Here is an 18,432-nt window from a genome sequence, read left to right as displayed (position 1 = left end):
GCGGCGGTGCACAAATGCTGCGCAGCTAGCACCATTCAACGGCCAACACCGCGGTTCCTGGTGTTTCCGCTGTGCCGTGCGTGTGATCATTGCTTGTACATTCCTCTCGCAGTGTCCGGAGCAAGTTCATGATATCCAGTATTACAAATTTACTCTTTCTGATGGACACACGTCCATATCGGCCGCTCTCAAATTTCTGCCATCTCTCTCAACACAATCACCACTGCTGGCGGCTCACCTCCTACTGCGCAACGCTACGCGCTGTTCACATCCAACTGCCCAACACTACAATCGCAAATATTCCAACAATGCAAACCAGCCACAGACTGCATACAGCAGTCAGTGATTTTCATACAGAGCGCTACGTGGCGCTACCAACATAAAAACCTAAACAGCCTTCTTACAGTGTATGCACTCATCGGCTCTTGCTATCTTCGGAATTGTGTGGATAATGTTTTTTTCCGAAAGTCTGATAGTATTTTGGCAGTCTCACGTATCCTGTACACCAACTTGAATAGTCGTTTCGTTGCCACTTCCCCCTGTAACTGAAAACGTATCGTAATGATATCTCCATTAGCAAAAGATTCCAGAATCACCTATTCTGATCACTGAAAGAGACCTACAAATGGGGTGGTGACCATGAGAAAATACTGAATAGCCAACAAAAGGATGACGTTCTACGAGTCGGTGCGTGGAATGTCAGAAGTTAGAACGTGTTACGGAAGCTAAAAAATCAGAAAACGGAAATTTAACAACTCTTCCTAGACACCGTAGGGCCACTGAAATGAAATGGAAAAACGAGAAGGATTCCTGTTCCGATGAATATGGCGTAAGCCCAACATTAGCAGAAGATGGTATAAGGGGGATAGGCTCTTTATGAATAGGAAGGCAGGGCAGAGAGCATGCTACTGTGATACTCGGTTGTTCTTACCAGAAAAGACAATAAATCAACACCAACAACAACGGTTAAAACATACATGTGACGGACGAGGCACAGTGGACATAGAAAGCAGAGTACTACAGGTAAAAAACGGCATTCGTAGAGAAGAAGACTCTACTAGTGTCAAACATAGATCTTAAATTGAGGCAGAAATTTCTGAACATGTACGTTTGGAGCACAGTATTGTTTGGTGGTATGGCACGGGCAGTGGGGAACTAGGAACCGAAGAGAATTGAAGCATTTGAGAAGAAACGATGTTGAAAATTAGGTGCACTGATAAGCCAAGGAATGAGGAGTTCTCCTCTGAATTGAGGAAAAAAATAACAGATGGAAAAAAATTGACAGGAAGAAGGTGCAGGATAACAGGACATGTGTTAAGGCGCCAGGGAATGCACTCCATGGTACTTGAGTTACGAAAGGAAGAATCTACAATAAAGCAACTAATTCTGGGCACACAGTCACATCCGAGCTGCTTTTTGACTACTTAAGAGTTTTCTCGGTCAACAAAAATTTTATTTTCGACATTTCACATAAATAGTGACCGAATTTAAAAATTTAAAATGGTAGCATAATCTACTCATTAAAAGGTATATTCTAATGTGAAAGATTAAACACAGTATGACAAGTGTTTCGATTATAAACTGTCTGTATGCCTCGGTGCTGCTAAACTCGCCACGTGCAAACATCAAGTCTCTGTTAATTCAGTTTTTGGCAATGACAGCACTTTGTGGCTTGCAGTAAACTTTGCACACAGTTTCCATCCTTCATAAAACTGTTTGTCCCAAGACATGAGGCTTTAATTTATTACTTCTTCACTACTAACTGCATCCGCAAAGCATTTTCCATATAGCATCTAAATACACAATTGAATGTACCTGCAAAATCTTGCCGCTCTACGACACATGGTTCAGACGATATGACATGATAAACATTGAGATGCATGAAAAACTACGTTTTACTTAAAACTCCCTCCAGGCGCACATAATCATGTTTCGTTTGTTCTCGAAACGCGGGAGAAACAATTAGAGGCGTGAAATGCTATTAGTCGTGGTATGAGAATAGCGCGTTGTTCAAATAATAACTAAAGGTAAGCTTGACCAGTATTTGTGCTTTTGAATTAATAATTGTATTCGTTTCTAGTGACTGAAATTTACTTGAGGATTTTGGTATGCAACGTAAGTGCCGATCAAGTAATAACAGAAGCAGGAGCATGACCTGCATTTGGTCCAGTAGGCTAAACCTTGTACTATTTTGTGAGTGCTGTTAAGCGTTGAAACTGTTCTTTGTGTAACCTTATAAGTTTGTGTTGAGTATTCAAAATTTTTTATTAATACTATTTTTACGAAATTGTAGACTAATAGTGTTATTATTGTGGAACAGTTGTGTGTATAATGGGGACTGGGTTCACACAGTCTTGAAGATTTTATATTTGTATTTCTGAAATGAAGATGACCTTAACAAGTGTACATGTATCTTAAACCATCACCACAGCTCCCGAATGACCATTTACCTAAACCATTAGTGCCTGCATGTATCAGTAAAGGACTATTCCAGCGCGTTCATGACAATTCCATTGTTAGTAGCCATTCGAACCATGTGAATGACATCTTCAGCTCTACGTACCGGTTTCAGAAACCGACTGCGCAAAATCTACAAGATCTACAGAAAGTTGACACATGTCGGTGGACAGAGCTTCTCTCCTAATTTTTAACCGCCGTCTTGCAAAAATGAAGTCTCGATTGGCTTGCTGTAATTGTTGCATTAGCCGTCTTGAGAGAGAACATGGTGCACATACGTTAACTTCAGGAGAGTCACAAATGCGTCCCGCAAACTTGTGTGTAAGTTCTTAACTCTACACACGAATCATCCCTTCCTCACTGAAAACCAATTGCCGTGAAAAACTGTCTTCCTCCAGTAGTTGCTACAACTCATTGCAAAAATCAAACCGAAGTTCCTTGTCCCGAATAGTCAACGCATGTAACAGTGGCCTGCATGCTTTTGTTCGCAGACGCATGCGACAGAATTCGCCAGATTTTGACTGCTTTATTTGTAGTCCTCTACACGTACGCTTTGTACATTTTTTCGAGCTCTGACGGGTTTCTGCAGCCGATACACCCTCTCGGCTGACGGTCAAGGCCGATCTGTTTACTTCCAACATGTAGGTACCGGCCTTTTTGAATGTATTGTACCACCAATGGATTGTTCTCTCATTTGGAGATTTGACGTGGCTTATGGTACAAAGTCGTCGCTGAACCGACAAAATTGGAACACCTTTTGTGAATGCAAAGACACAAAACGCACACATGGCGCCATTATACTCTGTTTTCCGACACATCTGACCTCTTCGTGCCCTTTGAAACTACACCATATTGCGTATGAGGAATGGAAATTTTGAGGGGTGCTGTGTCCACCGATGCGGGTGATTTTTCTGTATGTCTTGTAGCTTTCATACAATTATTTTCCGAAACCCCGGTTATGCTTATGGATAACCCTATATATTGTTGTCGTATGTAGAGGCACTGTCTTTTATAACACGCTGCAAACAGAAAACTACTCCGTCTTGGAACACTGATCTGTGAGAAGACAGCACCTGGTACGCTCACCGTTCTGCGTGGCCCGGTACTCCTGCTCGTACAGGCGGTAGACCCTGGCGTGGGCTCGGATCATGGTGTGCGCCGCCAGGTAGTTGCCGATGCCCGGGGCGTTCTGGGACGGAGCCTGCCAGCCGGAACTGGAGTAGCCGCACGCCACTATGTACGGCTCGTTGATCGTGGTCCACCACTTCACCTGCAGCAGCGGAAAGCCCAAGTCATTAGTAGACACTGACAAGTATAAACGCAGCATTCGAACCTGCTTCCTTTCGAGAGTAGTATCATTTAATTTTCTTGTGTTGAAATCTATTTTTATTTATATTCAGCTAATGAAACATAGCAACAATAAAAGACTAGAAAAAGAAAAAAAACGGTAAATGTACATGTTGTAGTTAAGTGAAGTTTGAATGCATAAATGACGACAAACATCTCATTAAAATTTCTAGTTCATTCATGAATTTCTTGCTGCTACTTAACAACAACCACGACTACATGACTCTGTAGTCTGTTGGCTGCTGTCTCTGTTTTGTTGAAAACAGACAGCGTTAGCACCGAATTGCGTACATAAATCCTCTGCTGCAGTGTTCATCACTGTCCACTTCTAACCCTAAACAAAGAAAACAAAGTGAGACGACGGGCAAACATACTGTCGTTTCGCGCACTAAATGACTGATATGAATGCGTTGATGTTCAAACACGTGGCATTGACATGACATAGTTCCATGCCTTGGAACGGGGTAGAGAGATGTGTCTATTGCTGAATGCAAAAGGAAAAGTATAGTTAACGTTTAACATGCGCTTGGGTACTTACAGACAATAGTGGAACTACTGTCCATAAAAAAATACGATTCATTAAACAGTCAATTTTTCAGAAATAATGTAGCTACTGCCTTCATAGTGAAAAATTTATTCAAAATTACGAGGCCAAGAAAACACATAGAGAAATCAGAAAATTATCGTGCTTAAGTGTAGTGGATTAGAGAAATTTTTTATATAACACGTGTGAAAATTATCGAGATATGAACTTCATATATGCTGTCGATGGAAATACCTGTGAGCTAGTTGAGAAATTTGAGATTTTAAGGAAGTAGTTCTTGAAAATGCTGGACATCCTCTGTGTGTAAAGATCAACAAAATTCTGGCCTACTGAGAATGTAATAAAAAGTTTTTTCGCCTGTCTGAGGAAAAGAAGTTGAATATAATAAAAAGTTTTTTCTCCTATCTTAGGAAAAGAAGTTTGCACTGAAACAGCAAATCGACGAAAAATGAAGGTAGCGGAAAGCTTACCCCGAACAAGGCTCACTGAGTATTAGGGTTTAAATCTAAATAAAACTCAGATGATTTGTGGGGGACTTCCGCCAAAAGAGCGATCCTTGGGTTACTAACGGCATTGTTAAGGAGATATGAATATCCTGTTGGCCTTGGGGTGTGAAATTCCTCCTAAAAGGGGGACGGATAAGCAATGATCAACGGCATAAACATGGAGGAGACCATGGAAACCAATCCATAAATTATATATCAAGTTTACGCCCAGGACTTATGGCTAGTAACTGAAGTCACGATGATCTCTCCATTGGCAAAAGATTCTGAACTGGTCCCCTTCTCGTATCTCTGGAAGGGTACCGCCCAAGTGATAAGAACTTGAATAATTAACGAAAGGGTAAGCGTTCTATATGTCTGTGCGTGGATGTCAGAAGTTTGTGTCGGGTAGGGGCTTATAAAATCTCGAAAGGCAAATGTCAGTGCTCAGTCTAGATGTTATGGGGAAGGGGCAGTGTAACGGGGAGCGGCAGAACGGAAACGGAAGGAAGACAATGATATCTTGTTAGACGAATGTATGGTAATATCAGTAACTGTAGAAAGTGGTATAAGGGGAATAGGATATGTCTTTAATCCAGAGGTCGGACAGAGTGTTAGTTACAATTCTGGTAGGTTGTTCCTAGCAGAATTGAAAGTAAACCAATGCCTATAACTGGAGTTTATGTATGTACATGTCACAGAAAGAAGATGAAGTTGTAGAGAAAATTTATGAGGGCACTGACCGGGTAAATCAGTTTATAAAGGGAGATGATAAACTAACAATCCACTGGCCGGTCAGCTTATGCAATGAATAAAAATAACCATTATCGACACAGTGAGATTGGAATATACACTCCTGGAAATGGAAAAAAGAACACATTGACACCGGTGTGTCAGACCCACCATACTTCCTCCGGACACTGCGAGAGGGCTGTACAAACAATGATCACACGCACGGCACAGCGGACACACCAGGAACCGCGGTGTTGGACGTCTAATGGCTAGCTGCGCAGCATTTGTGCACCGCCGCCGTCAGTGTCAGCCAGTTTGCCGTGGCATACGGAGCTCCATCGCAGTCTTTAACACTGGTAGCATGCCGCGACAGCGTGGACGTGAACCGTATGTGCAGTTGACGGACTTTGAGCGAGGGCGTATAGTGGGCATGCGGGAGGCCGGGTGGACGTACCGTCGAATTGCTCAACACGTGGGGCGTGAGGTCTCCACAGTACATCGATGTTGTCGCCAGTGGTCGGCGGAAGGTGCACGTGCCCGTCGACCTGGGACCGGACCGCAGCGACGCACGGATGCACGCCAAGACCGTAGGATCCTACGCAGTGCCGTAGGGGACCGCACCGCCACTTCCCAGCAAATTAGGGACACTGTTGCTGCTGGGGTATCGGCGAGGACCATTCGCAACCGTCTCCATGAAGCTGGGCTACGGTCCCGCACACCGTTAGGCCGTCTTCCGCTCACGCCCCAACATCGTGCAGCCCGCCTCCAGTGGTGTCGCGACAGGCGTGAATGGAGGGACGAATGGAGACGTGTCGTCTTCAGCGATGAGAGTCGCTTCTGCCTTGGTGCCAATGATGGTCGTATGCGTGTTTGGTGCCGTGCAGGTGAGCACCACAATCAGGACTGCAAACAACCGAGGCAAACAGGGCCGACACCCGGCATCATGGTGTGGGGAGCGATCTCCTACACTGGCCGTACACCTCTGGTGATCGTCGAGGGGACACTGAATAGTGCACGGTACATCCAAACCATCATCGAACCCATCGTTCTACCATTAGTAGACCGGCAAGGAAACTTGCTATTCCAACTGGACAATGCACGTCCGCATATATCCCGTGCCACCCAACGTGCTCTAGAAGGTGTAAGTCAACTACGCTGGCCAGCAAGATCTCCGGATCTCTCCCCCATTGAGCATGTTGGGGACTGGATGAAGCGTCGTCTCACGCGGTCTGCACGTCCAGCACTAACGCTGGTCCAAGTGGGGCGCCAGGTGGAAATTGCATGGCAAGTCGTTCCACAGGACTACATCCAGCATCTCTACGATCGTCTCCATGGGAGAATAGCAGCCTGCATTGCTGCGAAAGGTGGATATACACTGTACTAGTACCGACATTGTGCATGCTCTGTTGCCTGTGTGTATGTGCCTGTGGTTCTGTCAGTGTAATCATGTGATGTATCTGACCCCAGGAATGTGTCAATAAAGTTTCCCCTTCCTGGGACAATGAATTCACGGTGTTCTTATTTCAATTTCCAGGAGTGTAACTTACTGGTAAAGTTTCTGGTATTTTCAGCTTCCAAACTGGAGGCGTACATACCAAGTTACATCATTACGCATTATGGTTTAATCAGAAAAGATGGAACCAGCTTAAATGAGGAAGAACTCCTGTATACGATAGTTGCACGCTATATCGTCTTGCAAGTCAGGCGCGTGTCATAAAAGATGATGAAGGACAGAGTTACCACTACCGTAACATTTGTCACGTTGTGAGGTCCAATTTGTTTCGCAAGTTGCGTCAGACTTTGTTTCAATCTACGGGATGCATTGCCCGTGAGTATATGTCCCTTCTGCGCGGCAATGTTTTAACCGTCTCTGATTTAATCATTGAAGCGGTCGGCACAGCTCTGCGATAAGATGCTCCAAATCATGCCCGAGTCCACTGTCTGTCCACTCAGCCGCTGTGTGTAGTTTGCAACCAGGCGCACAGAGCCGTACACGGAGAGGGCCCAGTGTACGAGCGTCAGGTATATGAAGGAAGTCGCTACTAGGCAAGGCGTCACGTTCGTGGAAGCCGGGACGGTTGCCTCACATTGGCCGAATTCCGAAGCAGTGCAGTCTCTTCCATCCGAACGGGATGGGCGAGCCTTCCCAGCTCTGCAGGGGTAGTAGTAGTAGTAGTAGAGGGGTTTTGGGCGCACGACAGCAAGGTCTTCAGCGCCCGTTCAGTAACTTAGTGAGACGGGTGTCAAGAAAAATCCCAGAACAGGAATATAAAACGGAACAGAAAACATGGGTAACAATCGTTGAAAAACATGTGCTCACCCACACCAAAGCGTGGGATGAAGCAGAGCGTCAGCAGTAAAACATGGACAACACAGGAAGAAAATGATAGAGGAAGCTAAAACAATGTAGCAGATGGAAGTGGCTGGCTGACCGCAAGGAAAAAAGGGGAGGAGTCAGCCACTCTGCAATACACTAAAACCTCCAGCCTAAAATTTTAGGCCAGAGTCCAGACACATCACAAAACTTAAAAACCCTAGACACACATGTCTCATCATTAGTTAAAACAGAAGGGAGATCCCCAGCAACTTGTGCTTCTGCCCGTGCATCACGGTATAAAATGCAGTCTGTTAAAATGTGCCGGGCAGAGATGTGCACGCCACAAGCATCACAAATCGGTGGATCCTCCCGCCGTAATAAAAAGCTTTGTGTGAGAGGACAGTGCCCGATCCGAAGACGTGTGAGGGCCACCTCCTCCCGCCTGAGCAACCGGCAGGACGAACGCCATGGCTGAGTGGTTGACTTTATGAACCGCAGTTTATTGGCCGTCACCGCCAGCCATTCGTCCTCCGACAACTCCATGCACTTCCTGTGGAATGCAGCGATGACTGACTGCAAGGGAATAGGACACTGGACCACATCCTGCTCTCTGCAGGCCTCCTTGGAAGCCCGATCGGCCTGTTCATTACCCCAGATGCCAACACGACTAGGCACCCAGCAGAAGGATACTTCTGTACCCCGCCATTGGAGCAAGTAGAGTTGGTCATGTATCAGCTGGACCATCGCCTCAGTCGGGTACAGGTTCTGCAGTGACTGTAAGGCACTAAGAGAATCGGAGCAGAGAAGAAATCGATCGCCCCGAACACGATTCATCTGCTCCAGTGCCTTCAGGATCGCGTGGAGCTCCGCTGCGAAAACGGTATATTCAGCAGGGAGGCGAATCCGGGTAACTTGATCAGGGAACACTACAGCCAAGGAAATTCTCCTGTTTGGAGCCATCAGTGTACACGACAGTGAAACCGTGATGCACATCTAAAATGTAAAATCTGGTGTGCCATCTTTCTTAAAATTAGTCAAATCTAAATTAAGTTTGGGTCTCCGGAGGAGTCAAGGTGGAGATCTGCTCCAACCGCGACGCAAAACACGAAGACCAGCCATAGACATCGCAGCGAGGCAATCCTGTGCGCGAATCCCACAGGGCTGCGTCGCACGTTGCCGTTTATGAAATAACTGTGCCAGAGGAGGCTGAGCAATGGCAGGGTATGCAGGGGTGTATGGTGTGGACAAAGTTTTATACGCCTGGCGCACTGTAAGTAGCCGTCGCCGCATAGGAAGTGGCGGTTCACCAGCCTCTGCACAGAGGCTTGGTATGGGGCTAGTTCGGAATTCCCCAGTGGCCAACCGAAGCCCTTCATGGTGCACAACGTCCAACATCTTTAAGTAAGAAGGCCTCGCAGACCCGTACACCGTGCACCCATAATCGAGCCGAGATCGCACAAACGCCCTGTAAAACTGGAGCAGACATGTCCTGTCAACTCCCCATGTACTGTGGCTAAGACATTTTAAAATACTTAAAGCCTTAAGCGATTGCCGTTTCAGCTCTTTAAGATGAGGTAACCACGTGAGCCTCGGGTCAATAATGAGCCCCAGAAACCTCACCGTGTCTTTAAAAGTAAGAATAGTGTCCCTCATCCGCAACTCAGGAAAGGTTAAAATCGGACGAGAACGGTTAAAAAGAACACATACAGACTTCTCGGTGGAAAACTTAAAACCACTCTTCCGCGCCCAGTCATCCAAACGTCTAATCGTAAGTTGCAACTGACGAGTTGGCGTTGCAAGGCTTGAAGAAGAGCAAAACAAAGAGAAATCATCCACAAACAAAGAACACTGGACAGGAATTTTCACTATGGACGTAATGCTATTAATAGCGATGGCAAAGAGAGTCACACTTAAAACGCTACCCTGAGGGACACCGTTCTCCAGCTCAAAGCGATCAGACAGGACGTCACCAATTCGGTATCTAAAATATCGTGGCGAGAGGAAAGACTTAATGACAAGAGGAAGACAACCACGAAAACCCCATTCGTGAAGTTGCTCCAGGATGAGACACCTCCAAGTGGTATCGTAGGCCTTCTCAATGTCGAAAAATACACCTAGAAGGTGATGACGGCGTAGGAAAGCTTGTTGTATAGCCGCCTCCAGGAGGGCAAGGTTATCGAAGGTGGAACGAAGCCTCCTGAACCCACACTGAAAGCAGCTCTGCAGGCTCAGCCGCACATTCATACAGTCACACTGCAGCGACGCCAGTCCGCACGCCCGGAGCCCACACCCCAGATGGACGCTAGAACAACCTCTGCACTCGGAACACCCTGCCACTTTTGACTGATTCGTACCAACCCGTACACACCGCAACATCAAGCCTCCATGGCGCTAAACAACTATTGTAACGATGTTCCACGGCGGACATGGAAACAAACAGACTGCTCGTTTCGGGGCCAGACACGTTGCATGATATCCTTTTTAATCGTATAATGCAGATCATTCACTTAATCCAAAAGGCTCTACAGGGACCCGGCAATTCCACAGCGATGAGGCAGTCGTAACTAGAAACTCTGACTCCGAGAAAAGGCGATTAAAATACTACAATGAAACGCCGGGTCGGTCATTTCCAACAGGGAAACCCCGCAAAGAGAATTTATTTTACAAGACATACACATTGCTGTTAGTCCAGAAACTCAGTTCAAACCACATTAATTGTTCTCGCTCCTAGGCTTCCACACTTTTCAGGAAGACAGACACGTCGGAAAAGGGGGAGTTGCACTGTTCGTTCCAGCTCAGTTCCTCATTCTGCTAGATACATCGACCACACACATGTAAGAGGCCTTCAGGCTGTAGCGCTGCAACTTGCTCCAAGACTTTAGACCTCTCCATAGTCGCCCTATAACGCCCTCCAAGATCCAGAATCGAAACTGATGAATGTCATACATTGCTTCATAACGTCGATCCCCTTTGCCTGTTTTGTGGAGTCTGCAATCCGTACCATGCTAGAATAACGATAGATATTGACCAGCTGTATTGGACATCACTGATGAATCCATTTTATATATTCTGAACAGCGGTCGCCCAACTCTCGTTCTGGCGCGTGGAAGAAGCCCGTCTGCAAGAGACATAACGCTGTGTTCATCGAATATCTCCCAAGAATTTAAGTGGGAGGTGTGCCATCACCTTCTGGGGTCTGATCACTTTGCTATTTGAATATTTGTGATAAATGAGAGTGATCCAAGTCCACACATGCAATACTTAAAATGAAACAAGCGCAAAGAAAACTGGGAGGTGTGTAAAACATAACTCAAGGAACTCTTTCGCGCACTTTTTTTGCAAGGGTCCGCTGACGAACATTACAATCTGTGCCTAGTAAATGAGGTGGCCGTATTTTTCAAATGCCAAGTAAAACCGTTCCGGCGTCCGAAAGGTCTTTCCGTTCCACGGTGGAATCAAATGGTTCAAATGGCTTTAAGTAACTTAACATCTGAGGTCATGACTCTCCTAGTCTTAGAACTACTTAAACCTAAATAACCCAACGATATCACACACATTCACACCCAAGGCAGGATTCGAACCTGCTACCGTAGCAGTAGCGCGATTCCGGAGTGAAGAGCCTAGAACCGCTCAGCCACAGCGGCCGGCCATTGTGGAATCAAGACTGCTGAAAACACGTTTCTAGACGAAAGCTAACTTACAGAATCTATAAATGATAACGCATCTCAGGGAAATTTGTAAAATACCAACAGGTGGCCGCGCTACCAAACTGTTTTTGAAGCATCCAAAGAAACAGTCTACGAAACAGGTTTTTCAGACATTCACCTTAGAAATTCCGTTGTCATTGATTTAGTCCACCACACGCAAATTCCGGAACTATTCCCTATTCGGTCATTCCTGAATCTCTGCTTCTCCTTCATCCCTGATATCGACACAATCCCTACTGATTCCGTTTCAGTTCTTAGGACTGTTCTTGGAATGTACTAGCAGTGCTGCTCCAGGACATGACAACATCCACTACAAAATTCTGCCCAACTTGCCCGACGAATCTTTACAAATACAGCTCGACATCTACAATCATTAATGGGGACTTAGCAACTTCCCCATTGTTCCCATATTAAAGCCAAGCAGAGGCCCCTATTTGGGCCGTTCAAACTGGTCCATCGCGCTTCTTGCGTGTTTAACACATTAAAAAGTGTCAAGAAGCGCCGTTACCAGTGGTTGAGAGGAACTCCATTCTACCCCGCTTGAGATCGGGTTACGTAAAGGAAGGGGACATCACAGACAGCCTAAGTCTCTTAACTACCGACATAGGATATATTTATGCTTCTAATGGAGACCTGATGGAATGTTTGTCGATGTTCACTGTGCCTATGACAATGTGGACGTGAATGTCCTGATACGGAAACTCCAGTCAGTGGGTGCGCCAAACCTCATTTTCCGCAACCCTTACTCTCACTTGCGAGCAACGTGTGAGTTATGTGGGCAACAGGACAATGCATTGCATGCACCGCGTTTGGTCTACAGAGGACAGCCGGAAATCTCCTATCTTAGGTACTATCCTTCATGCAGTGCACTCCTCAGGCCTTAGCACAATTTTTGGTTCTTCAGTAAAAGTCCTAATATACGCCGATAACAATTGCATGTACATGTTTTCTCTCAGCTTAAGGATGACGCTAATGTCGTTGCATCGAGCGGCTTACGTACTGTATTCGTGGACGTGCAGAACTGGGCTGAATATGGCCGATACAAAATCTTCTTCGGTTGTCTTTACACGGCAGAAATGGATGAAAACAACGCCCGAGAAACGATTACGGTCTTTCATCATTCCTGTAATGAGCTCAGTCAAATGGCTTGGACTCTTTTTGGTCAGCAGATTGATGTGGGCAAACCATGTGGAATATTTGATTCCCAAGTTCGTTAGATTCAATATTCTACTATCGGTACCACGCATATGGTGGGGAACTGATGCTCCTGTCCCACTCACTTTTTACCGTGACATGATTTGATCAATACTGGATTATGGCTGGACGTTATACGTCAATGCTTTGACGTCTCTACTAAGCAAGACGGGCACTCCGCTGTAAGGTGCCATACGCATCTGTCTTGGGGCAATGAATTTCACACATGTGAATGCACTTTTGGTATAAGCAAGGAAGATGCCTCTTCAATTGCGGAGAGCTATCTTTTCCCAGAAGTTAATCCTTTTAGTAGAGCAACGTGAACAATTCATTTTCTTGTAGAAAATCTTACGGCTTCACTGACGACAACGTGTACGTCGATAGGATTCGCAGGAGGAAGGTACCTCTTCTAGTTCAATGTTTCAGGCAAAAAAGATGTGTAATACCCCTGGCCCTAAAAGATTCTCTGCTTCCTGCATTTAGTTTTGAATATGTCCTACTGAACTACCAGCCCAAAATCTTCTATGATCCGACTAGGTCGGATCGAACTTTCGCTACTTCTACTGGCGTTTCCCATCTTGTTGCATCAATGTGGCCCTCATAGGTCAAAATATTCACTGACGGCTCCAAATCAAGAGAGGGCACCAGCTTTCTTACTTCTGCGGAGATCCACTGTCTTGTGCTATATTCAAGCTACGGATGGAAACCAGCATCTTTACTACCGAAGTTCTTGCAATAAATGAAGCCCTTCAATATCCGGCAAATCAGTTTGACGACATCTTTATCGTCACGGATTCGAGCAGTGCACTGGAAAACCTGGGAAATCAGCAATGTGATCCAACAGTAACTGTCATGTGCTGGATGTCATTAAGTTATTCTATCAGTGTGAAAGTCAACATAAACGTGTCCAGTTATTATTACTCTGGTAACGTGTTGGCGGACCGCTTGGCGAAGCAAGGAGTGACTGATGACCAGCCGTACTACATCTGCTTTCCACATACAAATTCTGATGCTGACGTAAAGGAAAAGGTTCTTCAAGAATGGTCACATACTTAGATATCTCACAACAGTCCAGAGGGAGACACTATGCCGCAGTACAACCGAGTATTCCGCGAAAAACCTGTTCTTCCAAATCCAGCTATCCAGACATCCTACCACTACCATAACGCTTATCTGGCTGGAGCACAGCTATTATCCCTCACATCTTAATAGGATGAAAGTTCAGCCATCTCGATTTTGCGAAGACCACCCAACTAAAATTGCAGACCTCAACCATGCGATACTAGGATGGTCACGCTATTACACAGAAAGCCGCAGGCTTCTTAAGACCTTGATCAAAGCAGGAATTCCCCATCTTACATCTTTGACGGATCTGTTTCGACAGCTGACCACAGCGGACTAGGGTAGCTTTGCCCAGTTTCTGAAAGAAGAGGATATTCAGTTATAATTCAGACAAAGAGGTGTAAGACTGTGTTGAGTGCGTGAACTTACAGACTGCTACATGAAGTTTACCTGGAATCAGTAGAATTTCTATTTTGTATGCCGTATATGTGATATTGTATACCAAATCAGTAGTTACTCACTTCTCTGGTCGAAAGGTTAATGCCAAAGCGCCCATAAGTTTTTTTAAAAAAGGAAGAATACGGTGGAGAAACCTTGGTTAGCAGCGAAATACTTCAAACGATAAGCGAAAGGAAGAAGTGCAGAAACGTTTGTAGAAAGACAGAAATACAACAATATAAATCTCTTGGGAACAAAAAAGTAGTAAGTCTAAGGATGACAAGGCTAAATGGCTGAAGGAAAATGTGAAGGACTCGAAAAAGAAATGGTCGGCCGCAGGACTGATTCAGCGCAAATAAAAGTTAAGACAGCCTTCGGAGAAGAGAACGGGTAATTGTTAAGAGGACAGTGATTGTCTGTAAAAGGGGGGGGGGTTCTGGTGAAGTGATTTCTTTTTCTTACTCGTTAGCCTTCTTATTGGTTTGGTGTGGTCATTCACGATCTCTCTTCCGCTGACCTCTTCACCTGACCTCAGTTGTTTGTGGGATGAATTCTAATGTCAGCTTTCCTTAATACCACGGAAGTTGTTCCGTGACATCTTATCTCATGCAATATTGGGCTATCCCTTCTTTCGTCGCTGTGTCTCCAGAGATCCACCCCATTCCTTATCTTGTCAACCCACGTAATTTTCAAAATACTTCTATAACACCACATCTCAAACACTTCGCTTCTCTTCCTTTTCGGTTGTCTCACATTGCTTGTTTCTCTTCCACACAAGTATGGGCTTAAAATCTGTATTCTCTGAATTTTATTCGTCAGATTAAGACATATGTTTCATAATAATAGACTAGGCCAGTACTGATCTCCATTCTATGTCCTCTTTTCTTCTTTTGACATACATTATTTTGCTTCCAAGGTAGCAGAAGCCCTTCACATCTTTTTCTGCGTGGTCCTCAACTTATACCGTAAGTTTCTCACCAATCTCATATCTACTACCCGTCGTTGCGTTCGTCTTCCTTTGGTTTACCCCCAGTGCCTATCCTGCGCTCATCAGATTGACCGTTCCATACCAGAGGCTCTGCTAGTGTTATTCACTTTCAGTAAGGCTGCCAACGTTATCAGAGAATTTTATTGTTCATATCAATTTCCCTGAATAATCCCATTCTTAAACCTATCTTTTCTTTCTGTCATTGCTTTTTCGATGTAAGAGTTTCTTATCCCTCGGGTACTGTTGATCACAGAGGTAAGCGGCTAAATGTTTTGGATAGCCCGTGACCTGGCGATCATTTGCGTATCTATTGGAAGAAAGGACGACACTGCATTACCGAGGAAGGATGACATCCGTTTGAAATTCTTGAATGCTTTAGATACTGCAATAATAACTGTAAGAGGCAGTTCAGTTGAAGAGGAATGAACATCTCTAAAGAGTGCAATCTCGGAAGTTTGGCAAACGTAAGTAGATGAGAGTAAACGGGGCAGAAATCTTGGGTAACAATAGAAGTACTTCAAATGACACATGAAAGATGGAAATTCAGCTATATTAGAATACAGGGTCAAAATTTAAACATTGCGTACCTCCTCCAAGTCAGGTAAATTAAGCAAAACTGTTCGTTCTTTTACATTAGCTGTGGTATAATGTGGACTTCAGGCAGCTTTTAAAAGTACATTTATCCTTGGGCGTTATCTGAGGAAATTGTGAAAATCATGATTTTTGGATACGAAAAGTACCAACTGTGGTGATAATTTATATTTACTGCACATCGTAGAAATTTTTATCATGAGTGCTTAAAATGACACTATCGGGGAAAGTCGCCACTTTTTTCGACATGACTATCTGTTAATGAGATACAGAGCTTCAAAGTTACAGTACTTTTGCAGAAAACGGCAATAAAGTGGTTTTTATTCGTTGTTACACCGTGTGCTGCTATTATCTAATTACCTAACCGTAGCAAAAGGCTCAAATTTTAAGTGTACGTTCTTTGGACATTCGTGAAGGAACGCGATTATTCCGTCTTTGAAAATCTGAATCCCTTATCAAGATTTATTCAAAAACCATGAATTTCGGTTGCCAAAAGTAGTAATTGTGGGGATGGGCACTTTAATAACTTTTGTTCTTGGCAAATCTTAGAATTTTTGCAATGTTTTCTTAAGCTAGTGTTCTTGGGAACCGTTATTCATTAGCGAGATCCACAGGTTCTAAATTAACGTTCTTACTCACGTAAAATATGCAGGTACTATTCAGCCGGAGGAGTAAATAGATTTTTAACCGACATATGGAACACATGGCTAGGATTATAAGATCGTCGCAAGGGTTCTCAGGTCATCAACCAGTTTTTGGTACGCATTTTTTCACTATGAAAACTTTAAGGTGTACTCTCCCTGTAATAATGGGCACTTCAGACTTGTAAAAATGTCCGCAAAGTGTTTCTCCAGTGACAAAAATGGGCTAAAATAGAATTCACATGCCGGGGTGGAACTTAAAACGACTGTCACAAATTATGTAAAACTGGAAAGACTGCTAATTCTTGTAAGACACAAATCTTAAGCTGGGCGTTTTGGATGAATTGTGATAGAGGAGGAAAGTATTCCGAAGAAAATGTAAAGCAAACGATTTTGTGTTAAACATATATTCTGCGTATTTATTTGTTGTTTATATGAGTCAAGGTACATAAAAGTATCAAGCTATACAAATAAACTGTTGAAACTTTACTAACATACAGAATTAATTTTATATAAGCAGCGCACCCTGCTGTAGCACGGAGAAAAAGGAAGCCATCGGAAGAATGGTCGTGTTGGAGTACAGAAAAGGTAAATATGTCCCCCTTTAAAAGACTCTTAGAAAAATGTTGGGCACTAGCTGCCTCAGTCCTGATTCTAGCTTCCTGAACTAAATTTTGACAAGCGACGTATAGTATGAATTACCTTTTGTATTCCTAGACAAATTACTACGTAATATACTGATTTGTCATTAATTTCATAAAAATATTAACTCATCTTTAAGTTCCATATTTATGATTGCGATACACTATCTGCTAGTAGGAATGTGTTGAACGTAAGTGTGTTTCCTATTTAAAGAAATTTATTTATTTTCTCCTTACGTTAAAAAGCCTGCATATGTTCGCATGGCAAAATTTTGGTGACGGTTGGGGAATGAGGATTGAGGCAGATGGTTCCCCACTTTTTTCCGAGAGCCTTTTAAACAGGAATATATTCGCCTTTTTTTGTGCGCGGGTAAGAGCATTCTTCTTCTGGTTGTATGTTACCCGTCTTTTGCTGTAACTTACTCCTATTTTTCTGATAATTTTGTTCGTCATTTTCTATTCCGCATTTTCGAAAGCTTTTTCGAGATCGATAAATCCTAACGGTGTCTTTGTTATTCTTATTTTGCTGCCGTCATCAAGCGGAATGATCTAGTTGCGTCTCTGCATCATTACCTCTTTAAAGCCAAAGTCATTAATGAAGCCTCAGTTTTCTTCTCCATTCGTCTGCATATTATATAAACAAGGTTAACTTCATTTATTCTGGGAAGAACAACTTCAGTTATTAATCAGTAAGTGGAAACACCTTCTGCACTGTACTCACCCTGTCGCCAAAAGTATCAAAGAGCAGTCGAGCGTATTCAACAAAGTAGTCCACCATCAGTGGGTTAGGCCAACCCCCAATGTACTGCAGGGCTTGCGGCAGGTCCCAATGGTACATCGTCACCTACAGAAAACAAGTCCTGTCTGGTTGCAACAGCAATAAACAAATGTCTGTTAGGAGGAGGTAAACAGCAATCGTTAAAAATTCCCTGTGCTGCAGTCTAAACGGTATGTGCATATCAAAAGTAGCGAGAGTACGTGTTGCCGTTAGTAATGAGCCTATTTTTGATTGTTCTACCGGATGGAGAGACCGATAGATATGTGAGACATCTCTGCTGTGATACAAATAAATGAGTTGACTTACCATTGGCTCTATACCGTTCTCCAGTAGTAGGTTGATGATGTTATTGTAGTAGTCGATGCCCGCTTGGTTGATCACGTCCAGGTCCCCAGTCGGCAGAACACGCGACCACGAGATGGAGAAACGGTAAGCGGTCGCCTATAACACAGGAAGAATTAGGCAGCTATGCAACATTCTTAAACACAAATAGCATCTCCTATACACATTTGT

General features: G+C 44.1%; 1 protein-coding gene across 1 annotated transcript in view; it reads right to left on the bottom strand.

Annotated features, from left to right (window-relative positions):
- The window catches only part of LOC126281469 (myrosinase 1-like), a 98,542-nt gene that overhangs the window by 71,320 nt on the left and 8,790 nt on the right, over positions 1-18,432 (bottom strand). Inside the window, exons 3-5 of the mRNA XM_049980463.1 lie at positions 18,226-18,360; positions 17,863-17,985; positions 3,544-3,727 (exon numbers count right to left, since the gene is read on the bottom strand). Of these exons, the coding sequence (XP_049836420.1) occupies positions 3,544-3,727; positions 17,863-17,985; positions 18,226-18,360 (442 nt within the window). The remainder of the gene's footprint in view (positions 1-3,543; positions 3,728-17,862; positions 17,986-18,225; positions 18,361-18,432) is intronic.

The sequence above is a fragment of the Schistocerca gregaria genome, chromosome 7 (assembly GCF_023897955.1).
Source record: "Schistocerca gregaria isolate iqSchGreg1 chromosome 7, iqSchGreg1.2, whole genome shotgun sequence".
In the NCBI taxonomy this organism is placed as follows: Eukaryota; Metazoa; Arthropoda; class Insecta; order Orthoptera; family Acrididae; genus Schistocerca; species Schistocerca gregaria.
Note: the sequence above shows the minus strand (reverse complement) of the source record. Positions and strands in the feature narration are given on the sequence as shown.